At 61.0% G+C, this 13,565-nt stretch overlaps 1 protein-coding gene across 5 annotated transcripts; it reads right to left on the bottom strand.

Moving 5' to 3' along the window:
• Nucleotides 1–102: 102 nt before the first annotated feature.
• Nucleotides 103–13,559, bottom strand: CRTAC1 (cartilage acidic protein 1). Of its 5 annotated transcripts, XM_041461590.1 has the most exons (16): nt 13,494–13,559; nt 9,603–9,799; nt 8,234–8,430; nt 7,181–7,311; nt 6,421–6,577; nt 5,674–5,808; nt 5,233–5,378; nt 4,914–5,050; nt 4,185–4,267; nt 3,593–3,693; nt 3,340–3,508; nt 2,697–2,842; nt 2,522–2,564; nt 1,936–2,079; nt 634–759; nt 103–301 (listed from the first exon to the last, which is right to left on the bottom strand). In XM_041461590.1, the coding sequence occupies exons 1-16, from the start codon at nt 13,536–13,538 to the stop codon at nt 174–176; spliced, it is 2,085 nt and encodes a 694-aa protein (XP_041317524.1). In that variant the 5' UTR covers nt 13,539–13,559; the 3' UTR covers nt 103–173. The 5 variants fall into 5 exon arrangements, with proteins under 5 accessions (XP_041317524.1, XP_041317528.1, XP_041317527.1 ...); XM_041461593.1 differs by lacking the exon at nt 2,522–2,564 and having other exon boundaries at nt 187–301; XM_041461591.1 differs by lacking the exons at nt 103–301; nt 634–759 and adding an exon at nt 1,090–1,700.
• Nucleotides 13,560–13,565: the final 6 nt, after the last annotated feature.

Raw genomic sequence — 13,565 nt, forward strand, 5'->3', positions numbered from 1 at the left:
GAGAGGAGGGAGCAGTCTAGGGGAGTAGGAACAGACCTGTGTAGCAGTCATGTGGTGCTGGGACAGGGACACTCAAGGAATACAGAGCAGGAAAGGGTTTATTCAGTTGGTACTGGGTGCAACCAGCACAGTGCTGGGGGGTAGCAGGGAACACCTGGCTGTGCCAGAGCAGCCTAATTGTGCCAGCAGCGTCCACCAGCACGCAGGGAGAAGCCGTGGTGACAGTGGCAGTGGAAGGAGCCATAGCTGTTGTGGCAGATATGGTCACAGGGACCAGGCTGTGCCTGGCATTCATCTATGTCTGGGAAGGAAGGGAAAAAGGTCAGAGCTGTGCCAAGGGTTCAGGGAGTGCCTGGCATGGACAGGGCAAGGGATGGAGGGGGCAGGAGGGAGGCAGATGCAGGGCCGGGTGAACCTCGGATACAAAGGCAGGTGATCCTGCCACTGCTTGGTGCCAAGGCTGCTGGGTGGCAGATATCCTTACTCTGCCAACTCCAGCACAGCCACATTCTATCCATTCTGCCCCCCAGCACTAGGGCTGTGAGCACAACTGGGCACTCCGACCATCTCTGCTGCCAGGGCAGCCTGGCAGCAGCAGGCAGCAGCAGGTGGCTGGGCGCTGCAGGTACTCACCCAGGCACTGGCTGGCAGCCGGATCGAGGGGCTGGAAGCCTGGGTGGCAGAGGCAGCTGTGTGCCCCAGGGGAGTTGATGCAGAGCTGGCTGCAGTTGTGCAAGCCCTGAGCACACTCATCGATGTCTGGTGAGGGTAAAGAGACCAGTGTGGGGTTATAACATGCAGGGGGGAAAAGCAGCCCAGCCCTGTTGTTGAGGTGCAGGCAGGGCTGCTTGTTGCACCCCAGTCCCCTCAGAGCTGCACATTTTGTTGTAGTCCCAGTGCAGAACTGGGTCAGGGGCACCATCAGCTCCCAGCCAGGTGGGAAGAGCTGGGGCAGGCTGGGGGTGCTCCCCCTCCTGGGCTCCCTCCCCATGCAGCCGCAGCGCTGGGTGGGCAGAAGCACAAGCACAGCCCTGCCCTGCAGAGCTCAGGAGACCAGGTTAATAGATGGGATATAGTTTATTGGGGAATCTCTGGGAGAGGGGCTGGAAGACTGTTGGGACTAAGCAGGGTCCGACTCCAAACAGAAGGGTCAATACGTTAAAAAACAGACCAGGAGGATCCTGCCCCTGCAGGGCTGGGAAGAGCCTCCTCTGCCAGGGCTGGGGAGGTGGTTCCCATCACCGAGGAGGGGGCAGGCGAAGCACACACGTCGCAGGCCAAACCAGCAGGCACATGGTACGGTATCGAGGCGACGGAGCAAGCGACCACCGGGGAGGTACCAGCATGGCAGGAATAGCACTGGGGCCGTGGGGTGTGCGGGGGAAGGGGCACTGCCAGGCTGCCCCAGGGCTGCTTTCCCAGAGATGGCGCACAGGACAGCCAGGTCTGTGCCCGTCCCACTGCAGGTCACCCCGGTGTGTCCCAGCCGGCACTCCCAGAGTGGTTCGACGTGGACAGAAAAAGAGAGACAGGCAGAGGCCAACCCATCCTTTCACCAAGGCTGCTCTGGCATGTTATGGGCAGGGGTTAAAGTGCATAGAGACAAAGGCAGAGTCCGAGGACTAGAGGGAGGAGGGCACTGTGAGGGAGCCCCAGCCAGCTCCCAGCAGATGGATATCCCCCAAAAAAGGCCACTTGAGCTGCACAGAGAAGAAGAGAAGGAACAAGAAAGAAAAAGAGAAAGAGGAGTCAGTGGAAGCTCAGTGGGAGGCACGGACAAACAGACACAGAACCAGGCTGGAGCTGGCTGGGCTGCTGTCCGACAGGTTGCAGGCTGTGGCCTGGCTTTTGTCAGGGGTGCAACAGCATCCCAAGGTGGTGCTTTGGGGCTGATGCCAGCTGGCATGGGGTGAGGGTGTCCCAGCTATCACTCACCCACGCAAGCTGTGCCATCCTCGTTTGGCTCAAAGCCCCGGCTGCAGCGCTTGTTGCTGCGGCAGCGGTACCCGCCATAGGTGTTGATGCAGAGAGGCTTCTCCCGGGGACAGATGAAGGGGAACTCAGTGCACTCATTTGTGTCTGCAAGAGGGTTCTCAGTGTGAGACGTCTGGGCAGAGAGCCTGGGGCTGCCAGCCCCTCCAGTTCCCCCGGTACACTGGATGGTCACCCCAGTGGTAGCCATGCATAAGCTGTACCCCTGCCCAGGAGGCTCACAGCATGGCCATAGCCACCCTGCTGCAGCTCTGCTGCCCCTCCCATGGCTCATGGCTGCAGCACACAGCCTGCCACATGCCAGCCGTGCCTCCTGCCCTAGCACACTGCTCTCGCTGTTCCCTGTGCCCATGGTGCCCCTCTGGAGCTCTACAGGTGTCCTATTCCCAGGCCATGTGCCAGGCAGGCAGCTGTACCTGGCACTGAGCCATGTGGCAGACAGCCACCTCCCAGTCTCAGAGTGTCCCCCACGGGGCTATGCTACAGCATCCTGGGTACAGGCACACCTGTGCTTCCAGCAGCCACTCACCTACACAGCGTCCATTCTCGTGCTGGGAGAATCCCTGCCCGCACTGCATTTGGGAAGAAGCAGAGACCACTGGGATGGGGAGGAATCACCTCTGGGCAGCCACTGAGCCAGCAGAGCCCGGCACCCTGTTTCTGTCCCCAGAGTCTCACACCCTACACCCACACCTGGCCCTCACCTCCAGGGGGGCAGGCATGAGTGGCTCCTCCACATCCAGAGGGTAGGGGATCTCCAGGACAGAGTTGGTCTCACTGCTCGCCACAGCTCGTGACACCACGCGGCCATCTGGCCAGGTCACCTCCAGGCTGCTGGCTTTGTCATGCCCTGCAGGCGGGCAGCCCATCAAAGGGAGGGTCTCCAGGGTGGGCAGGGGCTGAAAGGAGGCCAGCGGGGTGGTAGGGATGGAGGGGAAAAGTCCTCCCTTGTTCCCTGAGCCCAGCTCCAGGTGCTCATGCTGACAGCCCATGCACATATGGATGTACTCTGAGAGGCGTACATGGGATGGCCTTGCAGTGGGCAGGGACACCCCTGCACGCTTGGCTGCTGGACATGCTGCACCAGGGGAGAGTTAAAGGGAAGGGAAAGCCCTACTGCCTGGACAAAGCAGCAGGCAGGGGATGGGGAAGGTGGCGGCTGACCCTTGCAGCACAGCTGCAGTGGCTGGGCACCCCTGCCCCCAGCCTTGCACGGAGCCAGCATACCTAGGGTGACAGGCATGGATGATTACTGTGCAGCAGGACAAGGGGCAGCAGACACGGCCCCTGCCCTGGGGAGTGCCAGGGAAGGCTGGGGTGGTGCAGCCCCTTGGCCCCCTAGCTCACCCAGCCCGAAGTGCGCCACAGGCTCCATCTCACAGAGGTAGCCCGAGCCGCCGTCGATGATGCGCAGGTGGGCCCCACTGCGCCGCGTGAACAGCACCACTTTGGCCCCCCGCGCAAAGGCCCCGAAGCGGGTACGGGGGATGACACGCAGCCAGTTGTTGCTGGTGCCCTGCAAAGGGGGAGGGAGCAGAGAGATTGAGCTGGGAGGGACGGAAGGGATGGGTACAACACGAGGAGTCTCTGCTTGACTCACCTGGGTGCCCTTGAAGATGGAGATTGGCTGTGCCATGGACTCGCCATGGGATAGGATGAGGTCCAGCATCCCATCGCCATCAAAATCTGTCACTGCACCTCCTGCAAGGACAGAATCATGTTGTGCCTGAGGCCTGGCCCCATGTTCCCCAGCACTAGACCTTGCTGCTGCTATGGCCTTCCACTGGCAACGGCAGCACTCCCAGCCATGCAGGGACAAAAGGGAAGATGGGGTGACTTCAATGCAGGAGTGTGGTTGGCACCCTGTAATCAGGTGTGTTGGCACCCTGGGCAGTGGAGGGGACAGGCAGTGCCTGGAGGGCTCTGGGTCACAGGGAGCTGTGCTCTTCCCAAATGCAGAGGTTGGCTTTGAGCAGTGGACACCCAGTAAGGGGCCCTTCAAGAGTGCCTCTGGGATACTGGAGATGGCACTGTTGGCTGGGTATGGGTGGAGGGAGAAAGCATAGGGCCATTCCTGGGTGACGGGAACTCCAGCCTCCTGGTGGGAAGCAGGCAGGTAACTCAGCCAGGCATGCGGCATCCTCAGCAGAGAAGGTGCCAAGCAGTGCTGTGCCAGAGCAGGAGGGACCCACCTGTGCCCCGTCCCTCTGGCTCCAGTGCATCCCCTGGATTCAGCTCTTCCACGATGGGGTCTGAGTGTTCTCTGCGGATGAGCCTGCCAAGGACACACACAGGGTACTAACACCAGCTCCTGCAGTCCTCAGAACCTTCCTGGGCATGTCTGTCCCCTCCTGAAGAATCAAGGTAGGGGTGACAGTCCTGGTGGCTACAGGGTGTGGATGGAGGATGCAACTGTCCCCTGCCTGTTGGCACGTCCCCACTCCATACAGGGGCAACAGGAGTTTCATGAGAGCTTCTGGGTCTGAACTGCAGAGTAGCAACACCATCTGTTGCATCCCACTGGAGCCTGGAGATGTCTCCAAAGGGCTCCTTGCAAAACCCTTGCCCTCTACCCACCCATGGGTGCAAGCATTGGGTAGAAAACCACTTCCCATCGCCCTACACACGAGGCAAGGAGGTGCTACACAGAAGTAATAAGAATTGACCCCCACAATTAACAGGAGCCATGAACAAGCTACCACACGGCTGCTAATCAGCGGTGCTGGGGACCCCAGGGGCTGCTGCAGGCACGATCACAGTGACCGGTAATGATGCCAGGAAGGGCTCAGTCACGACGCCTTTTATGAGCTGAGCCCGAGCCGTGGCACTGCTGGAGGGGAGCCCTGTGATCCTGGCTGTGCTGCGAGGGCTGCTGGGCTCCCAGAGCGGGGTGCAGGCTCCCGGCGGCACCGGGCTCCTACCGGAAGAGGCGGTTGGCGGAGGAGCCGCGGTAAGCGATGTTGTTGAAGAAAACCTCCAGCTCCTGGTCATTGTCGAAGTCGGCTGCGATGACGGTGCGGACGGGGGACGGCATGGAGAACTTGGGGGTGGCGATGTCCTGCATGGACACAGCCTGACAATAGGCACAGGAAGCAGGACACCTGGCTCCTGCTTTGATGCCTCCGGTCCCCTCCTCGCTGGCAAGTGGGGCTCACAGACAATTAATTCCGAGCGAAGGCAGCCCCGCTGGCCGAGGTGGCTCAGTGGCAGAGCCAGCAGCGCGGGGCTCCCAGCCCTCACCCGGAATCGGACGCGCCCGGGAGCTCCGCTCTGCAGGTAGAGGCGGTGCGGCCCGTTCCAGTTGCCATAGACGATGTCCACCCGGCCGTCGCGGTTGAAGTCAGCCAGCGCCACACCGCGCCCGTGCTGGTAGGGGTCATCCAGCCCTGGGGAACCGCAAGGGCACAGGGGGAGACGGGAACCCCTCCCTGCCTCCTCGTCCCCAGCACAGCTCCTAGGATGTGCTCCATCGTCCCCAGACAGGTCCTCCACGCGCAGGGTTACATCCCTGCTGCGCTGATGGATGCCCCGATGCATCTCAGCCACTGCAGTGGTCAGTGGGGCTCTGGCTCCCTAGGGCTGTCCCCCCCCCACCCTCATCCAGTGCAGGCAGGGACAGGCAGAGCCACCCGCCCTGAATTCCCCAGCGTCTGTACGTTTCCCGCAGCTTCCTCTACTCACCCACAGCAGCCGCCACGTCCCTGTACGTCCCGTCCCCCCGGTTGTGGAAGAGGAAATTTGGGCTGTTCTCATTACCGCAGAATATGTCAGACGCACTGTCACTCAGGATGGGGCCCACGGCCACCCCACGGCCGCCTGGGGACAGTAGCCCAGGATGAGGATACTGTCTGAGCTGCCCCACGGGAGTTTGTGCTCCTCATGTTCCCTCAGTGTTGCCCACACGGTGGACCCAAGCACCCTCCCCGGCCCCATCCCCCCCACTCCCCCCGTAGTGTCCCATTCTTGCCCACCTCCAATCGCTCTCATCAGGAGCTAATTGGGCCTGGCAGCCGCTTGTGTCACTCCCAGCCCTAATCACTGCCATCGCCATGGTGACAACACTCCTAATTAGTGACAATTTACCGCTGGGGCACGCAGCAGTCCCCACGGTGGTGGGGCAGCATGGGGCGCAGGCGGGCTTGTTCCTCCCGACGCCTACGTTCCCAAACCCCGCTGCCTGCCCTGTGGATGCTGTGAGCTCCGGAGGGACTAGCCCCGCTGATGGTGGGCACAGGGGTCCTGCCGGGCGTGCATCCACGGTCCTGGTCCCTTTCACGGGCCGTGGGACTGCCACTAGATGGGGCAGTCAGGCAGCCCAACGCGTGGCACGGACCTCCGGCTGCACTGCCCTGCCACAGCGGGCTTCTCACGTCCGCCATGCCCTGCAGCGCCCCGTCCCCTCCGCAGGGCCACAGCAGCCGGGTGTACCTGTGTACTTGCTGACGCCAGCCTGGGCGGCCACATCCACCAGCACCACGACACCGCGGGCAGGGTCACTGGCAGCCACGTCCATCTCAATCAGGGCATGGGGGCCCACGTTGCCGCTGGCATAGTTGGCGATGTAGATGGAGTACCTGCCGGAGCCCTGCAGCCGGCAGCACCGCCTCAGCACCCACCCACCCACAGCTCATCTCCACGGGGTCCACGGGATGTCTGCTGTGAATGCTCTTGTTGCTCCGTGGAAGCAGGCACTGCTACTGTGTACTGAGCAAAGCCCACGGCAAAAACCGTCCCAGGAGTAGGGATGTGCCCCATTGCCTCCAGGAGCTCTCTGGTCACAGTGCTGGCATGGGGCACGTTATCCCCTCTCCCAGCATCCCGGTGTGCCAGGTCCTCCTAATTTCCACCACCCCCTTTGTCCCATGCAGTAGCTGCACCCTGATTTAGCGATAATCATTTGGAAACAAACCGCTGCAGGAGGAGGACGAAGAAAGAGCAGGTGACAGGAACATAAATCACCTCGACAGGCACGTTTATCAGCTGGTGGCAACCGTGTGGACAGGCATCCACAGTTTCTAGAGCTGGGGCCATTGCTAGCCCTGACAGTCAAGGGGCAGCTGGGGGACACCCTTGGCCAAGCAGGGGATGGGATGGGCAAGGGGAGCAGGCCCCCAGGACTCCACTGAAGGGGCACTGGGAGTGGGAAGGGGGCAGAGATGCCCCTGCCCACAGAACCCTGCTTGCTCACCGTCCGGTCCACGCAGGCGACAGAACGGCCGGCAAAGCGGCTGGCCACGTCCCGGTTCACCTCGTCACTCAGGATGTCCTCCCAGCGCCCATTGCGGAGCTTGAACAGCTTGTCTGTGTAGGTGGCCATGCCTGGGGAACGGGGCACAGGTCATTGGGCTCCAGCACACAGCCTCCTCCTGAGGAGGGTGCTTTGTAGCAAGAGAGGTTGTGGAAAAGGTACCCTTTTTCCAGAGCACCCCAAATACCTGCTGTCCCTGCAGCCCCCTACAATGCCATAGGGCTGGGCTGTTGCTGCTGCAAGAGCCCCATGACCCTTAAGGGCCACAGGGAGACACACAGAAGAATCAACTCATTAAGCTAAAATATGTCCCAATGAGGCACAGCCCTGTAGATCATCCCCAGGAAGGTTAAAAAAAAAATTAAAAAAGAAATCGATTCAGTGGCAGGCACAGTCAGCGGGCTACACCGCTTGTGACAGGGCCAATGGCAGATCCTGATTTAGGGACAGGTGTGCCAGCAGCCACTGCCAGCTCGGGTAATTAGGAGCACTGGGAAGACAGATCTGCTGCCTGGAGGTCAGGGACACAGGGCAGGGCTGGGCTGGAGCACCAAGCCAGGGAACCCTGGGGATTCCCAGTGCCAGCCTGGAGCATGTAAATCTTGTTCCTATGACAGGCATGCCAGGAGCAGGGACAGCACTGGACATGACTTGGTGCAGCAGACACAGGAGAGCCATGAGACCGAAGGGCACAACTGCTGCAGGGCACAGCTGGGATTTACAGTGCAGGGTCCCTGTGGCAGGACAGTCGAGGGGGCAGAAGGGAATCTTCTGTCCCACTTGGGGTGCCACAAAAAGGGCAATGGGCAGCTGGAAGTGCTGACTCGGTGGCTGGCTGGGCTCAGTGTCCCACCCGTGCTGCCATCAATCAATGCAGCCACTCAAGTGAGAAATTAACTCCAGCCCGCACACATCCCTCACATGCCGAAGGTCGCGGGCAGCCGTGCTGGGGGCTCCCCCCGTGCCTGGGGCCTGGCTGCTGGCAGGGCTCACCAGAAAAGGCATTGTTGGTGTTGAGGAAGTAGATCTCCTCGCGGCCATCGCCGTCGATGTCACAGGCTGTCACACCGATGGCGTTGCCCTGCCGGTCCCGCAGTGCATAGTACGGGGAGCCCCGCTCATCCTCTGCCACGTTCACCAGCCGCCCCTGTGCCTTGTCGTACTTGAGCACCAGGTTGGGGCCATTGTACCTGTGAGTGTAAGCAGGGCTATTGGCTTCCTGAGGACTGGGGATGGGATAAGAGCCCCGTCTCACCCCTGGGGGGACACTGGGTGTGATACTGGATTTTCCCCATGATGGGCACTGCAGAGACCTGCATGGTCCATGGAGACCAAGGACCCTGCCAGGCATGCCATGTCTGGCAACACCAGGGAAGCAGTGGGGGTCAGGCAGATAGCAGTACAGGCTGGGGTGCAGGTCCCTGCTTGCACAGCTTTCCCAGAGCAAGGAAACTGGCACGCAAGGCAAATCCTCTCAGCACGGTGCATCCCACTGGCTCCTCGTCTGCTCCTGCCCAACTCACCAGTAAACAAGTTACACAACGGGCACCACGACTGCTTACAAAACTCCAGCTGCCTTCTTGACTCAGCACAGCTGGGAGTGGTGGCCCAGACCCCTCCAGGGTTCCCAGAGCTGCCCATGTTTTCCTGCCTCAGTGATGTTCAGAGCAGCAGCAGGGCCAGACTCTGCCTGCCGCTGTAGCACCTCCATCTAGCTGGATAGGATCTGTGAGGGTAAAGGTGGGCACACCTGTGTGTGCAAGTCTCTTTAGGGAGTGAGGATGGTGGTGTGTACACAGATACCCTGCAGCAGCAGCAGCTCACAGCAGTGCCAGCACACACACAGAGCCTACACCACAGCCCCTGCTCTTCCTGACCAGGGCTGGACCTGCTGGCAGCAGCTGCTCTGTGTCCAGCCCCACTTGGGCACTGGCAGCACAGCACATGCCTCCCTGCTTCCCCGGTTCCTGCTGGCCCTTCCCAGCCATCACTGCAATAAAGAACTATAAAAACCTCCAGCCAATTAACTGAATCTCCAGAGAGAGCTGAGTCCTGTCAGCGGAGCTGAGACGGCCTGGGGACACGCTGGCTGTGCACTGCAGGGTGGACCCTGGCTGCTGGGCAGCTGCCACCGCCCCACAGAGAAGGGACCGATGGGGGCACTCACGTGGTTCTACACAGGCACTCAGCTGGCATCAACACCCTGTGTGGGTACACACATTCACTGGTGGGTGCATTCAGACCTCAACCCACCCACCTGTGTGCACAGCCCCCCCAAACAGCCACAAGACGACAGAGGAGGGAGGAATTCCTGTCCCTGCAGCGCCACGAGTCCTGCTGAGGCATTAGGTGCACCACTCACCCTGCCACCACAATCTCGAAGTCACCATCGGCATCCAGGTCAGTGACAGCCACGCCATAGTTGAGCTGTGTGGGATTGCTGTCGTAGTCAGGTGGGAGAAGGCGGTGGGTGACGGCTGCAAACATGGGCTCGCTGCGCTGGGAGCCCTCGCTGAGCCAGGCCAGGGACAGCAGGCACAACGCCAGCATCCTGGACACCTGGGAGAGACCTACAGCCCATCAGCTCGGGAGGAGACTCTGCTCCACCATGCCCAAGCAGCCCCACTGCCCTTGCATGGGAGACGCTCTCTTTTCACCCCTCGCCACAGCACCCCAGCCTGCACCACACCACCTGTCCCTCGGCCCTTGGGCACTGTCACTCTGGCGTCCCCATGCATGGACTGTCCTGGCACTGTTCACCCTTGGGACAAGATCATACTCCAGTGAGCAGGGGCTGAGCAGCAGCCCAGCCTGGGCAGCCCATCCTATTAGAGGGACTGCAGGGGCAGCAGGAAGGCTGTGCGGTGCTGACAAAGCTGGGCTCAGGCCCAGCTCATTCTGCCCTGAGGTGCCACTGGCTTGCAAGGTCCTGGTAAGTCAAAATGTCAATCACTGCTCCCTTGGCAGGGTCAGAGGAGGAAGACATTCACTGGCCTGAGGAGTTTGTCTTCTGTCTCACTGGTCTTCCAGAGCTGGGGAAATTCACAGGGAGAACACAGGGATACTTTATCAGGTTACTCCCATGTGCCTCAGTTTCCCCATCCTGCTGGAAATGTTCCTCCCAGGGTCTCTGCAGGGTGAGCTCCTTCCAGCCTGGCCAGGGAAGGCTTCTGCACAGGGATGCAGCCATGAGAAGACGCTGGGAGGAACAGGAGACTGGAAGGAGAGGCTCATTTAACCTGGACTGCGGAGGACAGCTTCTGCCAGCACTGCTGGCAAGGCTGCAGAGATTTTGGAGCTGGCTCTGACCTGGCTGTAGCACAGGTGATGAGCAAGGTGGCACTTAGGAGGGCACCCCCTCATCCCAGGCCTGGCAGTCACCTCCAGAGGGAAAGAGCCCAGAAATGAGCTGTGTGATCCCAGGCTATGGGCATGATCCCACATGCCTGCACTCCAGCAGGGAGAAAAAGCAGCCTGGTCCGTGCTTGCAAACTGGAGGGGTGGTTGGGGCACCTGGCCTGGAAGGGGACAATGCTTCATGCGACTGTACCTGGGCAGGACCTCCCTGGGCAGGAGTGCCCTCCCCAGCCAGGAACAGTCCCCCTGAACAGGAGTGAATGACCCCCTGCCAGCTGACCCCGGTGCTGTTGGAGTCAGACAGCAAGCCAAGGAAGCTGCGGCAGCTGTGTGGTACCACATATGCTCAGCTTGGAGAGGGGAAGGTGCCCAAGATTTAGACCCTGGCAGACACAGTGGGTTGTGGAGAACAGCCTGCTGCTGCCTCCTCTGGGGACGGGAATGGTCCCAAGGCTCTCCTGGGGGCCAGGATTCCCATGCCATAACTAGCTTCCAGGCCCACGTGGCTGGCAGGAAGGGGCTGCCCTCCAGCTGCAGAGGAAACCTTCATCCTACTGCCCACAACACCCACAGTTCTGTACGGCATTGCTCCCCTTTCCTCTCCAACCCCATGTGTAGCCTGGGCACAGCTTCCAGGGTAGATGTGTGTGTGTCCCCAGCTCTACCCTGTGCTGCTCCGATTCTTTTCCTGTAATGGCCCATTACCCTGCCATACTGTCTGGAGCAGCTCTTGAGGGGCAGGAGCCTGGATCTTTCCTTGGTGCAGGGGTCCCATTCAAGACATGTGATGGGGACAGGGTTCATTGGGTTGTTCAGGGATGGGAAAGTCCCTGGGTGTCACTCTGCAGTGCCTGACAGTGAAGGAGGGGGAGCCTTTGCCACAGCCCCACTCCAGGCTTACCAAAACGAGCATTGGGGAGAGCTACTGACAGGGTGGACAGGGTCATCATGGTGCAGGGCTGACACCTAAGCCCCTGGCTCTGCAGAGCAGTGCTGCCTCACTCCTAGCCACAGCCAGATGATGGGTGGCTGTCCCCAGGCCGTTGGCAGGGCTCCCTGTCTTTGCCCACTCCATCTCCCAATCTCCAGACTGTTACCCAGGTGCCCCCCCCGCCCCATCCAGCTGCAGCTGAAATCCCTCCAAGCTGGATGGAGCTTTTCCAGTAGGAAACAATGTTCCTGATTGGAGACAAAAGGCTTTTCCCAGTGGATCCGGTGCTTGGTGCCATGGGGAAGGGATGTCCAGCCCAGAGCCAGGCCATTTTGGGAAGGGGAAGGGAGGCAGACTCAGGCTCTGCATGTCAGATGCAGAAGGGCCTCATCATTCCCAGCATGCTTTTGACAGAACCACAGTCCCAGCATAAAGCTTCACCTGTGGTTTGAGGCTGTGGGGTCCTGCCTGTATGCAGGGCAGACCTCGGCCTATCTTGTTCCAGCAGAGTCATGTCCTGGTTTGTGTTGTGGCATCTGGTGGCAAGGTCACTCCCAGGTGCTTCTGCAGTATGGCTAGTGACACGAAGCCAAGGTGCCAAGCAGGGGTACAGCCACTGGGAGGGTGCCACAGGCACCCATGCAGGGTGCAGCCAGGCAGCCAGGGAAAGGGTGCTGGCCCCATGGCAGAGATGCAGCATGTAGGATTAATCTGAGCCATGCATTGCCATGGCTGACAGTGCCTGGGTGGGATGGGACTGGAAAGGGACCATGGGACAGGCAGGTGATTGAGAGGCCCCACACCTCTCACCACAAGTGGGGAGATGCTGTCCCCAGATCTCCTCATTGTACACACATGGATATCCCCTAGTCTACATCATGGGGAAGGTGGGTGTGAGGTCCCTGTGCGGCCATCCCGTCCCGCGTGTCACCGTGACATTGGTGCCCTGCACAGCACCCACCCCAGTGATGTCATGCTCCACCACTGCAGCAATGTCCCGCTGTGGGCCGCAGTCACCTCCAGCACCTCTACGACATTTCTTGACATCACGCAGCAAGGGCATCACTGCACCCCAAATGCACCCCAAAGCGGTGACAACATGGTGACATCACAGCACCTCATGCCACCATTCCTCACATCATATTCTCATTCCTAGCATTCCCAGGCTGCCACAGCTGTACCTGACAGGGCAGGGGACAGGCAGGAGACGTCCCACAGACCCAGCAGACCCCTCTTCCACAGCAGCTGGGCTGCCCAGAGTAGCAGCAGTGCCCCTCCACAGCTCCTCAATCCCAAGCAGCCCAGAGCCTGCAGTGCCTCTGCTCCAGCCAAAGCCCATGAGCTGGGTCCTGCTGCGACGTCTGCTCGCTGCTGCGAGCCTGTCCCTCCTATGCAGGACTCCTCAGTGCTGGACCTGGCAGGCTGGGGCTCAGCCAGCAGCAGCCAATGCAGTGTGGAGATGAGCAGTCACCTTAGCCTCTGAGCTCACCCCAAAGGGACACCAGGTCCTTGGGGGGCTCGGGCCCACCAGCACACAGCCAGCCCCTTCCCACGCAGGCAGGTACATGGCTGGACCCCTCTGTCCACTGCCCCCCGCTCCCCCACGGGCTCAGCCACCACCAAGCACAAGTGCCGCTATAGAGAGGGGCTGTCCCTCTCTGCTCACCGTCCTGCTGCCCCTGCCAGCGCTCTCCAGTCCCAGCACACACCCCCATCACCGTACAGCCTCCCGAGCACGGTCCTCCCCAGCCCAGCATCCTTCCATCCCCATCCCATCCTTCTTCCCTCTCCCTCCTGGCTCACTACCCCGCATCCCCTCCACGCCACGGGTACAGGCTACGTGCCCGCGGTCCCGCTCCGCCCTCCACCAACTTCTCCCCGGGCCGGTGACCGTGCCGGAGTTGAGAGAGGCCCCTCCCCGCCCCGGGAAACTTCGCGGAGCAGCAAAACCACACCGCTACTCACGGGCCAGGGGGGCCGCCCCGCGCCCCCACGGCGGCGGGAGCGCATCCCGGAGCGCCTCCTCGCCGCCCGCCG

The sequence above is a fragment of the Pyrgilauda ruficollis genome, unplaced genomic scaffold (assembly GCF_017590135.1).
Source record: "Pyrgilauda ruficollis isolate IOZ18807 unplaced genomic scaffold, ASM1759013v1 scaffold15, whole genome shotgun sequence".
In the NCBI taxonomy this organism is placed as follows: Eukaryota; Metazoa; Chordata; class Aves; order Passeriformes; family Passeridae; genus Pyrgilauda; species Pyrgilauda ruficollis.

Bases quoted from the DNA above. Each gene is read 5' to 3' on its own strand.
- CRTAC1 (XM_041461590.1), bottom strand. From the start codon at position 13,538: ATGCGCTCCCGCCGCCGTGGGGGCGCGGGGCGGCCCCCCTGGCCC. The intron at 3,694-4,184 runs GTGGGTCCCTCC...CTGTCCTTGCAG, and splicing joins GCCAGAGGGACGGGGCACAG to GAGGTGCAGTGACAGATTTT. The intron at 302-633 runs GTGAGTACCTGC...CTTCCTTCCCAG, and splicing joins GGCTGCCAGCCAGTGCCTGG to ACATAGATGAATGCCAGGCA.